Source organism: Anarrhichthys ocellatus, unplaced genomic scaffold, assembly GCF_004355925.1.
Source record: "Anarrhichthys ocellatus isolate YVR2014 unplaced genomic scaffold, GSC_Weel_1.0 scaffold103, whole genome shotgun sequence".
In the NCBI taxonomy this organism is placed as follows: domain Eukaryota; kingdom Metazoa; phylum Chordata; class Actinopteri; order Perciformes; family Anarhichadidae; genus Anarrhichthys; species Anarrhichthys ocellatus.
The window spans coordinates 116,563-137,525 of record NW_022280133.1 but is presented as its reverse complement, the minus strand read 5'-3'; the positions used below and the strand labels follow the sequence as shown (position 1 = coordinate 137,525).

General features: G+C 43.6%; 1 protein-coding gene across 1 annotated transcript in view; it reads left to right on the top strand.

Moving 5' to 3' along the window:
* Nucleotides 1–6,250: 6,250 nt before the first annotated feature.
* LOC116399162 (zinc fingers and homeoboxes protein 2) overlaps nucleotides 6,251–20,963 on the top strand; it is a 26,696-nt gene continuing 11,983 nt past the window's right edge. Inside the window, exons 1-2 of the mRNA XM_031876113.1 lie at nucleotides 6,251–6,381; nucleotides 6,550–6,602. Coding sequence (XP_031731973.1) covers nucleotides 6,251–6,381; nucleotides 6,550–6,602 — 184 coding nt within the window. The remainder of the gene's footprint in view (nucleotides 6,382–6,549; nucleotides 6,603–20,963) is intronic.

The window sequence follows — 20,963 nt, the reverse complement described above, 5'->3', positions numbered from 1 at the left end:
AAGTTGAATTTGCTCAATAAATGCTGTACAATGAATTGCATGTAAAAAGAGATTCATTCATAAAATGTAAATCATAATTTGCACAATAGGTATTTTATTTCTTATAATTATTATAACTTTTTATTTTAGTGAGTAAATAAAAGTGATAGCAGTGCAAGAATATTTCTGCTCTTGGTGTTCCTCAAAGTGTAACTTCACCCCAAGTTCGAAGCCAAAGTCCACCCATTGCATCATTTTGAAAAAGCAATGAAACCACACCCACTTCCGTGTGACGAAAGCATCGACGCAGCGTCAACAAATATGACATCTACATTAACTTCGAAAATCAAGAGGGTGGTCGCTACGTTTCCATGATACTGCCGTGGGTCAGGACGGCGTTATCAGCGGCGTGAGCGACGGCCATTGGCTAGCCGCACACAGGACTCGCATGTACTAAAATGCATGCCTCATAGAGAGAGAGACAGATCATTCTCTGCTCAGGGAGATATCCGCCTCTTTATCTTTACATGTTTATATTATTGCTCTCAATGCCGTATGTAGGACCTTTAAACCTACAACGAAACCACTGTGCACACACTCACCTCATAGTTAGAAGATGACAAGTAACACAGTGAAATCAAATAGTGGATTTAAAGGAGAAGCTGCCAGAAACCACTCTTTCACTCTTTGTGCCCTCTATTTCCTCTTATTTCCATTCTCTGCTTGTCCTCCTCTGCCCGTTTCATTTTATCTTTCCATCTCAACACCCATGTCTTCATCTGTACCCCTTCATTGTGGTTTCTTTCTCTTCCTCCTCTCTCCTCTTCACCTCCCTCTACTTACCTCTTTGTTTTGCCTCCACTATCTCTCTCTCTGTCTCTTTCCTTTTTCTCCCTCCTTCTGTTACTTGAAGCCATATGGTCGGATTGTTGCCATGTGTGTCTTTGATGAATACAGTGGTTGCTCTGTCAGACTCTGAGAAACTTTGCTATAACACGTAAGTGGCACCGACAGACGCACCCATACAAAAACTTGCATCACGCCAGAGATGACTCAAGACAAAGAGGAAGCAATTTGAATGAATCTCCTCCCAAATCATGTCATTGTGGTAAATATTTTCGTATCATGCTTTTGTGAAGTGACAATACCCGAAACCACAAGGATAAGTGTTTCACTGAAATGGTGATGAATCGTCGGGTAAATGGCCCTTTTTCTCATGTGCCTTGGGAAAGCGCAATACTGCCAATCTTTCAACAATGTGCTTTTGCAATGCTGTTTTTGTCTTGCAAAACAAAAGGCTTGATTTGAAATCAAAGAAAGCGTAGTTAAACGAGGATGAGAGGTAGTCTCCCGCAGAGCGAGTAGGAGAGGAGGGAGAACAGTGATCTGGTTTCCTCCTTGTACTGACTTGTAGGATTTTCAGGCTTTACGACGTGTTTCTTCATCACGTTAATGGAAGGAGATGGGGTGCTTGAAAAACACTATGTTACAGCGTGTTTGTATATTCTCACATTATGTGAAATCATTTTGCAATCCGAGGAAATCATCTGAGAACCGCTGGTCCTTAGATCAGTGTACAGTAGAAAGATGAGCCAAGGGGTTTATAGTTGGATTCAAGGTCCCCTCGTCCGAGCCAACAAGACCATTTTCTGTATTAAAAAGCAGAAGTCCCCTGTAAAAATACCTTATTCAAAGGTTGCTCCTTTTCTGTGCTAAACATACCAGCACTGTGAACTTAATTTTGACCTCCAGCATCTCTGGACTCCATTTAGCGCTCCTGTCCTGTGACTGAGGGGGGGTCTTTTCTGTACTCTGCTATATTATTCTACTCTTTGTACTGCTTAGTGTCTAGCTATAGGAGACTTTGCCAGAACACGTTGTAAGGGTACAGATGCAGGATGGTCTCTCGAGCCACTAAGTCCTCCCGTCCTTCTCTTTGCGCTCTTGTGACACGTACAGTAAGTAAATAAAAAGTCCCAATCATTTGATTTTGAAACCTCTCTTCTTTCATTACTTCTCCTCTCCTACTGTCACGTTGCATTTATTCCCTCCCAACAGTTTACCCCACTCTTCCTCTCTCCTCCTCTTTGTTTGCCGTATCGTGGTTGCATCAACAGCTGTGTCATGGTTGAACCTGAACGTGGGAAGGGAAGTCGGTATTTGGTTTCAGTGGTGATAACAGGATTTATAAACCCCCACTGGATGAGCTATTTGTGAATGCGTTGTTACCAAACAGCATCTTGAATATATTCCAACTGTCTGCTGTCTGAATGGGCCAAAACTGCTCGCCAGGGAAGTACATAACCTAACCTGAAAAAACACACACACACACATTCACAAATGCACACTAACTTGCCACATCTCATTTGAACTACAGCATCTCCATGACATTGTTTAATCTCAACAGTTAAACAGTTAAAGAGCAGTAAAACACGACAACGGGTCTATTATTGTAATTGTAGGACAAAAAATGTGTCAATTGACAGTTCGCTAAACCCCATTGCCCTCAGTTACTGTTGCTACACCTATTGTCCTTTACTGTCTAGCTTGACACATACTGTATGTAGTTTACAGTTACTGTGCAGATTTATCACTCAAATTAATAGTTCTTTTTTAAATTATGGGTCCTTGATTTCAGACAGACTTCTAATTTTTAACTTGCCTCTGTTGGCAAATTTCTGGCAAAACAGGAACTTCTTGATTTGGTCTACGACTTTTTAATGTTTCCAACCGAGTTATTTGAATTTGAAACATCATGCTCATTCTGTGCCATCTAACAATGCAGTAAAGACTGAGGCTAAAGCGAACAGAGCATCCTCATCGGATGATTCAAGTAGATGAAAGAGATAAGTGTCAGAAAAACTGCAATTCAATAAAAAAAGCACAGGACAGACCCAGTCAGGCCCAAAACTCTGATACATACTTTAGGTTAGATGCTCTGAAAGTTGGCAGCACTTCCACCATGTGTGCACTTCAGATAACAAAAAAACTCTAGTTCAGTCCCAGCCAGGTTTGGGGATTCTACATAGGAGGGGGTTGTACAGCCATGTGGCACCATCTAGTGACCTTCTGTTTTAATCACATTTATACATTCACAGAATTCACCGTCTCTGTTGATTAGAAAGGTCCTTTCTAAGTTTATTAACACTCACTGGAGAATTGAAGTGAAAATCTAGATGAAGGTATTGAATACATTTTGTAACAAATTCTTTAGGGAAAAAGACACAACCATAACAACATCTGTAGTTACAGAAAGTCCGACAGCATCAGAGCCTATTTTAAGCATAGTCAAGTTCACTTCCTTTGTCAGAGTTTGCAAGTAATCAACTTTTATCAACTTGTAGGTTGGATGTGACCTTTCAAAAGAAAAACGTGACAATAAAAGTATTATGATTGTAAATATACGAAATAAATATTACAATACACATGAGCCACTGTTGCTATGGAGAAAAAGCATGTCAGAGGTATGAATCACAGCTGTAGCAAATTAAAATGTGTTGCACTTTGGAACGAAACGCTGTGCCATTGTCTGCTGCTGAATTTATTCCTAAACATAACTTTAGCTTTAGCTCAACATTGGCTGCAACGGCTCACAAAATAATTTGAAGTTTGTGATGGTGACGTTTTGTACCAAAATGCACCTCAGAAGTTATAGCTAATTTCTCTCCTTGTGTTTTTATTTATTTACAGAAGCTTGTATGGTTTTTATCAAAGAACCAGATATTTTCTAACACAGTCGCTCATATTTTGCACTGATGGTTTAACCTAGCAAGTTTCATGCCCATCCAAACCTTTGAAGTGCCCCGAATGCCACGTCACCTAAAACATTGTCTGTGTAGGAAACAGAAGGGGGCTTTTACACCCGAAGCACGTCTCCATATAAACTTCAATCATTGGGTGTATTTTGAACTGGAGCTGATGTTTGGCATAGGTCCTCGTGTTGTTGTTCTTTCAAGAGTTCGGGATTAGCATTAAAGCAAATGTAAAATGGGGGAGGGGGGGATTGGTTGAACACAGAGCCTTTCTGTCGCTTGCCTTGTTATTATTTGATAAGCCACAAATAAGTAATTCTATGTTTTATGGTTTTCCTAACCTCAATTCTGGACATGTTTTTGCAGGTGTAGTATTACTAACAGCATCCATCCATCAGTCGGCACAATAATGGACCATGCATAACACAGCACTGTGCACTCATACAGACTGCTGTACTAACTTTGACATTATCAGAACTACATAGATGTTCAAGTGATGTAAACGTGGTGTAAAATGTTCTGACAAATATATATAAATATATATAAAAGTAATGCATGTGTATATATATATATATATATACACATATATATGTGTGTGTGTGTCTGCTTGCTCTGACCTGTGGAAGAGAAATCTGACCCTCAGCTATGAGGTGGTTGTTCTGTCCTCTCAAGTCAGAACTGTTTTGGCCTCACTGGTCGAGTGGGGCGCTGCTTTGTTCTGTCCGGCCTGAGTTCTGATGGACAGGTTCAAGGAGCAGCCCTTAAAATCCAGACTGGCGAGAAAACATCTCTCTTTCATATTCAGATTTTTTTCCCTCCTATTGACTTTTTCTCTGAGGCCTGTGGGAGGCGAAGAAGAAGGCTTGGTGACACCTTGTCAGCTCTATTGCTTTCACATTCAAAGATAGACGCTTGGTCCACATTCAATGAAGACCAAGAGAACATGATAAAGAATCAAGCCTAAATTGAACCACTGCAAGGGATGATTAAACCAGCAGAAAACACATCAGTGAAACACATCAGTGACCTGACAGCTAAGAGATAAATGGACCACTTTGACTCATTCAAATAGCTTGTTACGGAATTTTGTGTGAAAGGATCAGAGCAGACAGGTGGTCAACTTCATGAAAGATAACTCTTTCATTACTGCTCAAACACAACAACAACAAAAGGAATGTTAGAAATTCTTAACCTTCATACGAGGGTTTTGATGTCAGGGCCAGAAGATATGTGCAAAATGTGAATCGACAACATGCCAAAACATTCTGGAGGAAAATTACATTTTCAAAACAAGGTTGGAGAAATAACCTCTTGATCTTAACTATGTTTTGATGTTTCACCATTTTCCCTCCATAGTATTGTGAGAGACAGGCAATTTATCAGCATTCCTTTCATGGTTTCTTTTTCATCGAGCCAGGGGAGTTTGTCTCGGTGTTCTGGTCTGAGAGCAAGTAACAATATTAGAAATACTCAAGCAGAATGTCAACACCAACACACTCAGTTTGACCTATGACATCGGGGACAGCTACACTACCGTTGGTCATGCAGAAACTGAACAAGCTATATAGCTACTAAATACATAATAACTCAAACTATACAAAGAGATGCTGTTGCTCTCGCACAAACAGCAATTTCTCTTCCACTCAATCATTATCTTATCACCTTTATTTTGTGGTCGGCAGCTGGTAGTCCTAACCGTGGAACAAATGTTCATATTAAAAGTGATGTGTGGTTAAAATTGGAGTGCCTGCACTACAAAAAGTACAGCATTGTCTGCAACACATTCATGCTTTTAACCTGCGCCAACCTTTCTCATGTGTGATGTCTCAATTATCTTAAGCTTGTAAACCAAAGACTGCAATCTATGTTCAGCCAGCCTCCATCCATGCTGACTTCACACTTTATTACAATAACACTTTCTTCGTGGTCCTTTAACATTTTTTTTGTATTCACGAATGACACTGAGTTTGGTGAAACCGCTGCAGGGCAAACTGTGTACGTGACTCCACGAGGAACGTGCATGCGTGCACGGGCCAAGGTCAAAATCAATTCTAAGGAGGATCCAGTGGGGGTCACTGTTGTGCGCGAGCTCGCTGAGCCGCCCGTGTCAATTCAGGCCAGTTTGTCTCACCGACACACGAGCTGTATCAGCTGACCTCAGACTAACCTTTTTCTGGATCCAGATGCGAGTGTGTTTTATGTGTGTGTGTGTGTGTGTGTGTGTGTGTGTGTGTGATGAAAGACGGAGATGTATGCAGCCCCCCTGCAGACCAGCTCCCACTTAAGAAAGCATTGCAGCAACTCCTCACCTAGCATCGCATCATGCATATAGAGAGACAGAGGGGAGAGAAAGAGGGGTGGGCGGGGTGAAAGAGAGGGGGTGGGACCTTAGGGGTAACCAACGCCCCCTCTGATACTGTAATATTCAATTAGCTCCCAGCGAAGAGGCAGGCGGGCATCAGCACGGGGGACAAGTTGACGGCAACAAGGCGCCGTTCATTCATTTATGCGCAGCAGGCATGCTACATGGAGCCACGAGCGCCGTTCCTGCCGTCTGGAAGCGGAGTTGGTTCACTTTCCTCAGCCCGTGTCTCAACTTTTCGCGGCAGCAGCCGCCATGGATCCGCTGTGGACGGACACCGGCGCTCCGGTACGGCATGCAAATACGTACTCTGACGTCGGCGATCATGTGGCTTTTGGCGTAGATCCTCCTTGTGATCGCCAATGTTCTCTTTCCTGTCGCCTGTTGTCTGCTCGGTTACCGGACCGCCGCGAGAGTGTTTAACACCGGTCCGTCTCATTTTTGTTGTTTTCGCAGTCGCTTTGGGATTGTACCGCGCCACCTGAGCATCGCGCCAAAACGGCGGGCAGGTAAGAAAATGGATCAACTCTTGCTCTTGTTTTTCTAACGCCCCCCTCTCCACCCTTAAAAGTCCCTCAAGTTAAAACTGCATGTAGTTGTTTTTTGTGCCCCTCTCTTGGCTCACGCTGCCTCTGCGTGTCTCCCAAACACCCGCACGCCTCTGTATAAATATTTTAACTTGTCTATCCGCGTGAACTTTGCCTGGCTCTGCCGTTCACACCTGCGTGCTGAGACAATGTGTCCGCCAAGTTGTTAATTGGACGTTTTCTCCCCCCGGTGTTTAAGTTTCACTTTGATACGTCGAGGCCGTGGTGGTAGACGGCGGAGCGGAGATACATCGTGTCTACTTTTCCTCCTCCCCGTGTCGACATAACCAGCAAAACATGGCCGTCCTTTGCCGACATGTTGTTACGTCGATGGCGAGAAGGGGGGAACATTTGGGGAGAGTGGGTTTTTCCTGCGCCCCACTGTCACATCTCGGGTTGGCCGGTAGAAACGGCCGTTATTAAACTCCGCACCACGGCCGGGTGTAGCCCGCTCGCATTTAGCGGTACTGAGGTTCGGGTCGCAACTTTTGGGAGTCCGACGTTGTTTATAGACTTTGATTTGTGCGACTCTGTGATGTAGGCGTAACGTTACCTCTGGTGATGCCTCCTCCCCTCCGAGACCACGGCTTTTACTGCATGCAGACGGATAGACACACCGTAGCATAGGAGCGGACTTGTATCCTGCCGGTGCAGCAGGCGCGTTACTGCTGTATAAAGGGCTGTTTTTATTCAGAATAACAACTTTAATAATGAACGCAGTGTCAACCAGAGGAAAACGTGTCCTCAGTGCAACCCTTTTAAAGGGAAAGTGGTAGTTTGATTTATTGCATTGTTATGCATCCTACATGTTGTCCTGCACTGTGATTTATGAACACAAACATACATATTTATATAGAGGATCAAACCTATCCCATGCCAGCATTTTACACACAGTCGTGACATACTTTAAACAGGGAAGGTCTGCTTGCTTTTTGTAGGCCAGTGTATATCATCCCTCGCCTTGTCTTCTAGTTTCTTCCATCACTGTGTCATGCAACGATACATATCACATGCACTACTCTGTCATTAAGGTTTATTATTGGGGGATAACGCCGTAAAGTTTCTTCAAAGTCACAGTAAACTTTACAATATGTTGGGAGTTGCAAGTCTCCATCAGACCCGAGTGCATTCTATTCAAGCCCCACGCAAGTTGTCTTATTGCTTTTTGGAGATTTTACATAATTTTGGCAGCATTAACGCCCACAGTAGACTTAAATACCATCAACAGGCCGTCGTCCACTGGATGCCTGAATACCCAGGATTGGTATGGGTGCTGACACGGTCCATATCAAGTGACCTGGGCGTGACTACACCCATCCACATCAAATACATTTTATCTGTGACACAATCATACATTTCACTGAATTTCAGTTCTGTATTGCATACTATGGACATACTAATGGTTTGATTTGAGTCTGTCCCAAACAACGTCTACGTGAGTATTGGTGTCTACGACCATTACAAGAAGACAGACAGTCCGGCTCCCAGAGAAGGATACTATATATCGACTCTGACGGCACTAGGTTGAGATTAAAGTAGCATTTCATATCTTGCATCTTGGTTGTGATAAACAGTCCGTGACACAGATTTACTGTGCTGTAATTCAGTGCACCTGTTAAGCAGTGCACAGTTTCAGACCTCTGACAGGTCTACACACTCGGCCCCTACAGGTGGGCAAGTTAATGGAAAATAACTTGGTGTCTGTTATGAATGCTGCTTTTCTAAGTAAAGCTGTCACCCAGACTATTCACGTTCTTACTGTGTGTCTGATGAAGTACGTTCAATAGACGACATCCCCCTCATACTGGGACCTACTATGTTGCATTTCTAAACATTCCTTGATCAACAGCCCAATCCGTAAAAGATGCAAGTGTTTTTGATCGCCCCCCCGTCATACCCGTTACCGGCAATTCCTCTGGGTATAAACTTGGCTTCGCTTGCTAAGCCATGCACCTCTTGCTCTCTCCGTGTGAGTAGACATGTGGCTCATGTTTGTTCTTCACATGGCTTCCACGTGTGATCTGTCAAATCACAGATAATTTAGAATGACAGCCGGCCCGTTTTTATTGGTGGCTGAACAATCAAACGGTGTCTGTTGATAAAAGTAACCCGTCATATTTCAGATCTCACACACAGTTGCTTAGCGTATTGTGTAGCCAAGCTTTTTTGTAGAATGACGTCGGGAATACAGCCATAAATAGGTGTATACAAAATTAATATATTCAATTAATCCACCTAAATAAAATGAAACTTTGTTTATTTGCTTGCCCCAAACAAGTTGACTGTCACCAGGTCAGTACTACAATATAGGTTATAGAATAATGATTTAAAATCCCTGTTGTTGTCCAGTGTTGGGTATATAGGACATTACTGAATTGTTTTTACAGTTTGACAGATGCAAGATTAAGGCGTTGTTTAAAAAAAAAAATTGGGAAATTGTTATTCTCAGTATTGCTCAAGGGATTAGAGAAATGCACAGATGTCCCCACACTACCTTGTTGTCCATAACATCAGTGATTGTCCCATCATCACTGCACTGTGACAGCAGCAGCACATTTCAGTCACGAGAGATTTACTCAAAAGCCTAAAATCATTTGGTTTGTTTACAGTAAGGAATTTGGCAGCTATTATTTTGGAAGAAGTGGCATGAACGATAAATTACTGTCATTGAATCGCCTATTTTTCCCGCCTTGCTCAACCTTGCGGGGTTTCTCAATGTACCGTGACCTCGTAGAATGTCACAGCCAAAACATCCAGCTGTGAGGCGATCCGCTGTATTTGTTCCTAGAGGCGCTTATTCGTTTACTGTACTCAGATGGTGGGAAATGAACAAGACTCAGTCGGTGAGATTCATTTAAATAGAAACCATTGGTATGGGCTGACGGCAAGGAAAGTGCACTACAGTCAAATATTCTTACAAATGATGTGTGAGATCTGATTCCTGACAGTCATCTCACCGGCGCTAGATGTTGCATGTGTCAATCACAATAGCAAGAGCCATTAACATTATCTGGAACTAACCTGAGGCAGAAGATTGACAGTAAAACAATGATACGCTATGTTTGTTTTCGGTAGATTTAACTGGGCAGGTGGCAGGCAGTCCTGTTCCAGTGATGTGTGAGAAACTGTGTGTGTGTGTGTGTGTGTGTGTGTGTGTGTGTGTGTGTGTGTGTGTGTGTGTGTGTGTGTGTGTGTGTGTGTGTGTGTGTGTGTGTGTGTGTGTGTGTGTGTGTGTGCTGCTTAAGTTCTAGCTGTCCCGTGTTTGAGCCGGGAGCTCAACTACAGCTGACAAATATCAGTATTTACCTACAGCCAAATACGAAGTTCATCTGTGTCTACAAAACAAGACCAATTTTCTGTAGTTCACATTAACAATCATTTTCATTATACTAGTCAATCGTTCTTATGTGTCATTATATTATATGAGTGATGATTGTTATGTAGTTTTCCCTTTTCGGTAACCATGAGGGACTGCTGGTAGGTGACATCTCACGATTAAAGCTGAAGATATCAGATAACGTCCAAGTTGATCCAGCTCCCAGTCCCCTCCTTCAGCTGCTGAGCTAACGTTGCGTTAGCCAATGTTTTAGTTTCAGAGACTGAAAGGACAAGCTGCTGCTCAGCTCTGAATGCCCAAAGACTCCTGTTTAAAGTGATAGAAATATTAATGTGAAGGTCAACTGAGGGATTCCAATTATTATTTTCTATCCAGCGTTAGCAGTCCATCACTGACCGACAGCTATATAGCTAGACTACACAGCATTAGTAAAGCTATGCTAACGATTGTTTATGCACGAACAGACTCACTTTCTTTGTAAAAGAGCAGAAACGGTGCTTACGGTGCAGGTCAATCACCAACTCTGGTTGCTTTCTACAGGCGCTTGTCATTCATAGTTTAAATTATGTAATATAAGCTGCAAAGAGTTAGTGTTAGGAAATTATACAGATCATAATCTTCCTGATGTCTTGTTTATGTGCTGTGAAAAAAAAAAAATCTCTTTCAAACAACTAAATTATTCAAGTTTCTTTTCAAAAAAACTAAATTTACTAGATTCAATTTGATTACCTCATGCGTTTATAATCTATTTCCCCCCAATCTTTTTACTAAATAGTGCTTGAACGCATCATAATATAACTAAATGCAATCTCGGCTAACGTTAGCTTTAGCGCCGTTATTGTCGCCTGTGCTGCTCACCGGCTGCTAACCGCTAACATCTAATGTTAACTAGCGCTCCAGCTGATTCCAACACAAAACATAAATGCCAATCTACAGATCGCATATTTTACTGAATATCTTGGGAACCGACTTCTCTAATAAAGATCACATTTATTTTTCCCTTAACCAATCAGACAACTGCATGAGGCAATGCACTTGCCTGAACACAGAGTTTACCAGCCCCGGGCAAGCAGGCTGGTGATAAATGTCGAGCCCCGAGAGGTCCTATATTTTTGCATTTGTCTTGAGCCCAGACCTCCTTATTGTCATGATGTGTGGCTGTTATTTTTTAGAGCCGTGCCAGCAGACCTATGGTGGGTTTCAACCAGTTTAGTTTTTTTCATCAGGAACATCCAGCATTTCCTGACCTCTCGCATCACACGTCCACATCCGATCCCGAGCTCTATAATGGCTGTCCGTTCTCTTTGTGAGACACTGGAATGAGTCATCGTGGGTTGGAGGATGGAGGTTGTTGTCATCATGGCCTGTCGTGCTCAGCTGGGCTCTGTGATGACATCACCGACATATACGCTGCGCTCTGTTCCAGTGTTTTCAGTTCAGGTCCTCTCTCTCCCCCTCTCCCTCCCTCTCCGCTGTGCCGCCACCAGCTTCTCAGACGTGTTGTTAGGTGACTAAGGCAACCACAGAGATGAGCTCATCACCTGGAGGTGTGTGACGGATGGAAGGATGCAATTAGAGAGGCAGAGCTGAAGGGTTACATAGGGACAGAAGGAGAGGGAGCATGACAGCAACACTGTGTGAGAGAGTGCATGTGACGTCTGAGGGAGACGGGGCGATGCAGAGAAAGAGGCAACGGAGTTACTCTCTGAGAGAGAGAGAGAGAGAAAAAAAAAGGCCCACTAGCACCGTAACCTGTAAAAGCAATGGTCCACGTTGGTGTCATGTCAGATTTTGCTGTACAAGGCTGCTATTTGCGAGCTCAGGACCTAGTTGGATTCCTGGAAACCAAAGCAGCAACATTTCCAGGTTAAGCACACAAAAGGTCACAATGCTCTTGACAGTTTTATGTGTCCACTAAGGCGATCCTCCTTTCTGGTATTCTACTAAAGATGGTGTCGCCCGTTTGCGCCCATGAAAATCGTCTGTGGTGCTCAGCATGTCGGAAAATCCAACCGAACTAGAGGTGTCGCAAAGAAAACCGGCCACACGGAGAGTGACCGGGAAAAGAAAGAAGAAACGAGAGACGGAATGTCGAAGCGGTGTGAATGAGAAGTGAGAGATAGCCAAGGAGTGACAGACTGCAAGGTGTTTGTGTGAGAGAGTAAGAGCAGGTGCACCGGACCTCACCATTAGTATCTGCAGTCGGTCATATCTTAAGTGGCATATTTTATTAAAGACTCCACTGCATCATCGCTGCATTGATTATTATCTATGTCTACGGGTGCAAAGCAGTCTGTGCAGCGGTTTGTTCTGAATGTGTAAGCATGTATCAAAGTACCCCGTGTGCATCACCAGCCAGAGGCTCATTTCTTCTATTTTTTTCGCCACTGCAGTCTATTAGAACATGAAAGTTTGAATCGGATGCTCTGGTGAAATGCTGAACATAATCACCACTACATGGAACTGTCGAAAAAGTTAATTTCACACCCTTGCGCGCAAATTGGTGTCTGTATGTCACGTAGACCGTTGGGGCTTGTGTGAGCATGTGAGTGGAGTAGCTCCCCTTCTCCCATCTGACTGTGTCCTCCAAATTTCAAGTTTTGGGGGGAAAAAAGGAAAGAGGGTGAGAAAGAGCTTACTAAAAGTCCTTCTGCACTGCACCACGTCAGCCGCTGGCACGGCACAGACACACCCCTCCCGGCATGAGACCAATGAGGAGAGGCTGGAGACGATTCACAAGCCACACCCACTGCAGGGAAGGCAGAGATTGACAGGTGGGAAGTCTGGCAGCGCAGACGCAGTAAGTGCTTGCTCAGGCTCTAACAAACAAAATCCAAAGTCTCCAAGTGTTCTCATTTGGACTCGTGACATACATCCTCCTCTCCGTCCCATGCATGCTCGCATACATGTAAAGGACATACTTTGTAAAACGCATACAACAATCTATGCTTAACTTTATTTTACATTGCATCTGCAGTGACTACAATGTAGTAGCTAGTGGTAGGGGTTCTGCAAAACTTTAGTCCATGTCCTTTGTCATTGTTGACCTGATTTGGAGGCTGCTGGTTGGGTGCAAGAGATTACCCCAGTACATTTAGGGTAACTGAAAACTCAAATTTTACCTGGCCCAAACAAAAAAACACTCGAGTCGTTTTAAGCTCTTAAAAGTTGTCACGGTGGAGATTAATACTTTTGTGGTAGACGAATGTGCTGTTATCAGTGTGGCTGTCTGTGCAGAAAGCCATTAGGGAGAGTGAAAGAGGAGCATGGAGCTGGACAGGGGGAGCGCAAATGGGACAGCAAATTCAAGTCAAGGGGGGACCATTATTATGGAAGCTAAATAAAAAATGTTGAAGAGGGGCGTTAACCCCTGTGTTGTTCCGATTGCTGTAATAAAAACTCGGTCCAGCACCCCATCTGCTTTTCATTCCCACTCGCAGCCCTGGGATCAAGTGAATGCTCGCTGACGTGTTGGCCCTTCAGCATGGGGGTCACTCTGTGAGTTTATATGGGGCTGCAGAAACAAACTGATGTGAGACAGCCTTGCATGTTCAGTGACAGTACGCCCGTTGGATACGCATCAGTCCCTGATGTTGTGCAGGCAACGCAAATTCTGAGCTCACCGTAGTTTTAATCGCATGTTTACTACTAACTATGTAAAATGGCTTATTTAGAGTCTATTGTTGGAATAGCGGCGGCTGTAGGATGCATTCAGTTGAAGATGTGGTACGTAAAGTTTTTTTTCATGTATGCGCACTGGCATACACAATATTTGTCACCTCTAAATATGTCATTCTAACAATGTAAAATAGATTTTTTTTTAATGTGTACAATCAGTCATATGGTGAACCTTACCCTGGTGCAGAAAAAGTGAAGCGGAGCTGGATTTTAAACATCGCTGCTGTCGTGACACTGATTGACCTCTGCTGGGTTTCGGCTCCCGGATACAAGTACCGTCTCTGTTGGTTGCAGCGTTACCATAGTAACCCAACCATCAGCAGCAGAGTGGGTGACACTTGGATATTTTTAAAGCTTGGGGTGTGTGTGTGTGTGTGTGTGTGTGTGTGAGTGTGTGAGAGAGAGAGAGAGAGACGGTGTGTGTTCAGTGAGACAGGTCTGGCAACGTGAGACTAGTGTCTGTGTTCATTGTTACATGAACCAGAATAAACGGAAGACTGGATTCTTGGTCCACTGTAGTGTAGTCTGCATGACAGTATCTCCATCACGCTGTATATAGGCCACGGTGTCCGTAGATTGAATAAGGTCACAGCAGTGATTATTTTATTCTACACGGAGAAAGTTTGGCAACTTGTCACAAAAGCTGAGGGGTGCATAATATTGTAAAAGTAGTCCCTCCCCGCTGCACCTTTTAGTAGATTGAATGAAATACTGTGTAGGAAAAGTGCTGATCTTTTAAAAAGTGAAAATGTGCAACATACACAATTGCAAAGGAAAATTAGCAATTTTCTTACCACTCAATATTAGCTCTGACCTCAGAAATCCACTATAGGTTGAGCTCAAGTGACAAAACAACCGTTCTCATCATTTGTCCACGTTGAGTCTTTTATCCCAGCCCAGCAAAAGTAGCGCTGCTCTGTTGCCATGCAGAACATGCAGTGCAGCACTGCTTTGGTCTAGAGAGGAGCCGCGTGATGAGATTCAAATCAATTCTGCGACGGTCCGAAATTCCTCCTCTTCCACCCCTGCTGGGACACGCTGTACTAATGGTGGCAGTGCTTCTCCTCACCCACACAACTCAGTCACACACACTGTCGTCCTCACTGCAGTGGCTGACTTGTGGACCAAGCAGTCTGGAGGGAAAACTCACCCCATACATCAGTGCCAAAGAAAGAGGCAGTGTGTGCACTCTCTCTGTGCAATATGTTTTTGTTACTCGTGATATACGAGTGTTTGTCGGAGCTTCAAAGTTTTAGTTAATGCTACAAACAAAGTCATGTGGCTGTTTGCAGTAAAGCGTTTCTTCAGCTTGTGGTTTTGATGTCGCCTTCTTGTCTCGTTGTGCTCGTTATTTTCGAGCCCTGGTGTTACTGGCTGGTTTGTACTTCATGCATTACTTCATGCATGGCTTCAAGCGCAGAGGTTGACATCCATATGCCTTTTGTGCGTGTGATGGCCACCTGTGTCTCTACATTTCGGGCAGTGCATGGCGAGGGCTTTATGAAATCCAATTCTAATTTTTAGTGATTTAAGCAGAGTTTGTCTTCAGAAGAGGTGTCTAATCATGTGGTGGATAATCAACATTCCAGTAATTCATTAGAAAATATTCCAGCTTGAATGAATATCAATGAATTTGATGTAACGCAACATTTCACTATTACAGTGGTTCAATACAGTTGTAAAGCAAAACATTCAATCCTTTTGTAAACTTAAGTGCTTTGAATGTAGCTGTTGGTGTCAGATATCTCCGTGTTTTGGTCGACTTAGAGACCCCTCCCCTAAGTCTGCCCTCATCACAGCCTTGTGCTCTGGTTGGCTGTCGCTCGCTGACAGGTCAGATATGGAGCCTGCTGGTTGATGCATATTAGTTTTACAAATTGTTTGTGTCACAAGTTGTGTGCCATGGTGTTTTACCCCGTTAAAGAGAGTTAGTTGTGGGTTATTGATTATGTTATAACCATGAGTGAGAAGGGTACGCGTTTAATAGGGTGCCCTCTCAATGGGCTACAACAGCAGTCTCCAACCTTTTTTGCGCCATGGACCGGTTTCATGTAAGACAATAATTTCATGGACCGGCCTTCAAGGTGTGGCGGATAAACGCGATGACATAAAATGATACGCCCGGCATGAAAACAAATATAAAATGCATAAAAAATACAACTCACCATAACGCTGAATCAGTGCAAAGAAGCTCTCCAAAGACATTTGTGTTTTACTCATTTTCGCTAGCTTGTTGGCTTAATCTTGACATGTGTCAAGAGGCACAGGCGGATGAAATTGGGAGAGAATCTGGTAATTTTTCAAAACAAAACAAAAATAAAATGGAAATAATATAAGTTATTTATTCTTTCTGTGCGGCCCGGTACCAAATGACCGGCCCGGTGGTTGGGGACCGCTGGGCTACAAGATGAAGTGCTGCATCACCAGCAATCTCTAAAAGTTATGGGTGAGTGAAAAATAGACCCAAAATGGTGTAGTGTGATCCAAACTAGCCGCCTGGCCTCTGTGATAGGATTGTGTCTGTCTGTGTGGAGGGGAATCGCTGACACAGAGAGCAAAGGAGAGAGGCAGCGTGCCCGTAAATAAACCTAAAACCCCTGTTCATTCAGCTTAGGTGCTGTGAAACAAGTTCTTCTAATGGTAGGGAAAACCCTCATTTTACTAAACTGCATCCACATTTTGGCAAATTCCAAGATATTTAGTCTGATTCAAGTTCTCTCCTTATTTTCCCGCATCGCAGAAATCACAATGGCCTCAGTGGATGACATTGCAAGAGACTCGAGTGCACCTGACCAGTCTGGCTGGCTGCATTACATCATTTCATATCGACTGTAAATCATATCGGTGTTGTGCACTTGTTGCCTTCATGAAGCAGGGGCACGCGTTCCCAACCTCACATGTGCTTTCCTTACCAATGTGTCTCTGAAAATAGAGCTGCAGCCTTTCACCTGGACCTCTGAGCAGCAGTTACTGTAGTAACCCAGAAGAAAAAGTTGTTTTCCAATAATTCCCTGTAAACATCAGTCACGACACGTTTAGCCAGCGAGTGTTGGCACGGGGGCTAATTCGGTTCAGACCAATGTGTTTTAATAGAGGAGATCTGCAGCTGAAGGCCACACTGCCTTTTCAAACTTCCAGTTTCTGAGAGCACAGCCTGAGCCATATCTGTCCCCCCCCTACTACACTGTGAGATTACATCAATGAGGCACAGAAATAGGTGCTGAGTAGAGAGCGCTGCTGTGACTCATCTGTTCATTCTCTTCTTGCTGCTGTTTTGGATAGATATCCTTCCTATAGCGCCACTGATATTTCTGTTGTATTAGATCACCTGGTACGAAGGATTCGTATTGATCTCCCCCTCCAGTATGTATGCCAGTGTGTAGACTAAATCACTGCCAGGGCTGATAAATGTATTTGCTGCCTGGCAGCAATACATGGAACTCCTTCAGAAAAATGACTCCGCTAATATAATGCACCAATCAGACAGACAGCCAGCCAGATGACGGGCAAGTACAGACAGACGGGCAGGCAAGGGGCTGCCAGGCTGGGTCTTCATACAAGTTTAATGAGCATCCAGACAGTAGGGAGCTTGTGGCTCCAGCACAGAGCTCACTCTGCACACAGACGCTAACTGGCTGACTAGGTTAGACGTACTAACGAACACACGGTTTGACCCTGGCTATGAAAGCCGCTGAGTTGGGTGCAATTATTGTTTGTACTGGAAATAAAGTGAAAGCAATTATGTGAAAAGCTCAGATTGCAGTCTGAGCACATTTCTTCCAGCTGAGATGTTTACAACCAAACAAACCAAATTATTATTTTTGAGCCTGGTAGTAAGGTTGATATTTTTTTTGTTGATAAAGTTTCTGTAACTGTTGATTAGACTAATTCAGTGCCATGGCTGTTATTCACAAACCAATTATATATTTTCCTTGATGGCATGCAGTGCTCCAGAGTAGCCAGTGAAGGCAGCAGGAGAGCGGCCTCTCTCCCGGTAGAGTAAAGAGAGGAGGAGGAGGAGGATCTTAGAGCCGGTGTGTCCTCAGTGTTCAGCACTCTTTGCACAGGCTTTGCTCTTTGTTTGAGACAGTCAGCCTGACTCAGCCAACACGAGTCTAATTCGACTGCAACATCTCGAACGGTGGAGCTGTTTGTATTTGTGTTGTGTAAGATAATGTGCCTTTTTCTGAGCCAGCCAATGCTCAGAATCTGTCGTGTTGTGAGCACTTTTTCTTTAAATGACTCAATAGGCATTTATTTAACCCTCTGAGGGCCACAAGTCAGATTTCAACCTGGAAAAAAAAGATGTAGTATCTATATATCCAACATTTTTCCATGTGCCTATAAGTATTATATGTTTAAGGCTCCATGTGCTCTAGAAATTCAATTATTTACATATTTACAACCCTCTCTGCTCTGTGTTCAGCAGCCTGCAGTTATGTCAAGTTTTTGTCATGTGACTATTGGTCTCAGGCGAGTCAATCATGGCTCCCCAGTTGCAGTAAGGAGCACAGAATTTGATGTGTTTTTACAGGATGTGGTTAGTGCAATTGGTTTATTTTGGGCGAAAGGTTTAGAGGGTTAATATGCAAATTAGTGTTTGATGTCATCCTGTCACTTGTAGCACATTTGTGAGGCACCATTGGCAGCTTTCATGAGTTGACAACCAGGACATTAAGCATAGGAAAATAAATAAATCTGTCTCTGTCTGTCTGTGTGTATATGTATCACGTTCACAAAAGTCGCATTGAAAAGACGAGTGTAACCACGGTCATAGATGTTGCATAATGGAAATCCTCTCTCCCTGTACTTGTGTGGGTTCAACACACCAGTAGGAGGTAAAGAAAAAAGCTACAGCTTTCTCTCTTCCGTTGTGCTCACAGTCAGATCCTCATCCAGCGCACACGGAAAGTGTTCCGGCTGTGTCGGCAGTGATGCAGCAGAGGTTCAGCAGGTCTTATGAAGTGGCGCTTCAGATGCATATCCGGCTCCTTCTTACCAGATGTTGGCTACTTTGTTGGATTTTAGGCAGACTTTGAGGGACGGGGTGATTAAATAATGAGTGGCAGAATAAATAAACTGCAGTGTTAACGGCTTTCAATCTATACAGTTCCAAAACAGAGTCAGTCATGGAGGCTCTCCTGGCCAAATCGCAGCAGGCAGTTGGCTGAAAAACGGGGAGGGTCGTCAGCTTGATTAAGCTCACTTGGGCTATTGGACTCTAAAAGCTGGTCCTCATGCTCATTGTCTCTCCTTCGCTGCAGCAAACATCCACTCTGCATGATTGTCGTTTTGATTTGCACCTTCAACACCTCCGCAGCACACTTGACACTCGTCCAGGCCTGTGCTTCATTACTAACTTTGCCGATCGGCACACTCCATTGTTCCATATTTGGTTTTTAAGTACAACCTTGTGTGGACTCGCTCAGAGTCACATTCCCTGAGTTTGTGACAGAGAGAAACAGGGTTCATTAAACAGCTCTGATTAATCTGGAGACGGTTTAGCTCTTCTCCCTGTGACTTGTCCTTGACGTTCAGTGGGTGGAAGTTGAAGAAACCTCCCAAAAGCAGCCGTGTTATGGTCGTCCCCGCGTATACAGTCTATCGGCGACACGGATGTAGCAGCCACTTGACTACAGCTCTACGTCCACGGTTGCTATGGCGACACCATGGCTATGAGGCTGCATTCTAATGATGCCTCAGTGGGTCGTGCGAGTAGTTAAGATGTCTCGGGACGACGAGTCGGCCAGCGAGCGACAGCCTCCGAGCCTCGAAGGGTACGGCGCCGTGTGATTAATGCGACGCTGTCGCAGAGGCCCAAATCATGACTGCAAGGTACAATGCCAACAAGCCAAGATGACAGAAGTCTTACTTTTCTCATATTTACTGTAGCCCCACCCTTATACAGCAACTATACAGGCTTAAATATGATCCGTCTGGGAAGATACTTATTTCTTCTGTCAATATCTACTCATAAGCACCACATATTTTAGTGTTGCAGACATGAGATTTTAATTTGGTGGAGGACTTTGTGCCGACTTGGTTTTATAGAACCTCATTATGTCTTGATGGGAGAGCGTGCCGCTGCTGCATCGACTCATTTGATTTTTACTCATGTGAATATGAGAGTGGAGCTTCTGCATGAGGCCTCCAGAATATCAATAGACTTTTGAGCCAGATAAGCTTCAGTCTCTCCGCTCATTACAATATTACCCTAGGTCTAGGAAAGGTTCCTCTGCTCACTCTCACTCTCTGCTTTTCTTAACCGCCTTTCTTCAGGGAGTTGTCATTTCAGCAGAACCCAAATAAAAGCTGCTCTGGGCTTTTTAAGATATGTATCTGAAGCGGCTTTGTCTCTGGTTTCTCACTTTATTCACACTCCGCAGCACAATCTGATCTATGATTAGTCAGTAATTCTCAGGACAACTTGTCTTCCTGACAGCTGCAGACCTGTCAGCTGCTTATATTTGCATAGCAGCTACGCTATCAAAGTGTGATGATAAGTGTTTTTACATAAATAGACACTAGAAAATCCTTGTGTAAAACTTGTCCAAGCTGCTCCGTGGAGCTAAATTGTTTTCATATTTATTCTGCAAAATACAGCTGCCACCTGAACGCTTCTCGTCTCAGCCATTCACACTGACGGACTGTAACTATAGCAGGTGTGTGTGTTGGCCAAAGTTCATTTGGTCGAACAGATTGTTGCTCGTGTTGTTGCCCTGGTTGTGCAACCGCTTGTTTTTTTTTATGTATTAGAAAAGAAATGTGCCAATATATATTACAGCAACTTGCTTACTGATCAGTGAGTAGTAAGCCTGACTCTAATCTCTCCAAGATATATGCATAGTTGTGTTGAGACAGAAAGAAACAACACGTTAAAACACATATTCAGGGTGCCACTCCAGAACATTCTCCAGTGTACACAGTTTTACAGACAGAAGTTACAAGAGCCGGTGAACTGGTGCTTTTCATTATCGACTAGCCTCACGATTATCTTGACTGTTTATCGACGGGTCCGATGGGTTGGTATATTCGTATCATTTGTTTTGTCTGACAGATGGTGTAAAACCCAATTTACTGTCGTAGAACACGAAGAAAAGTATATTCATGTTTGGAGAAGAGGAAACCAGGGAACTCTTGGCATTTTGTTAAATACGTTATAGTTATGAAGTTGTTGCCAATTTACTTTCTTTTAATCAATTTGTGTATTGCCTCTCCATCCCATGGCTGCTACTTTCTCCTTAAGGTTCTATCATTCATTTATAATT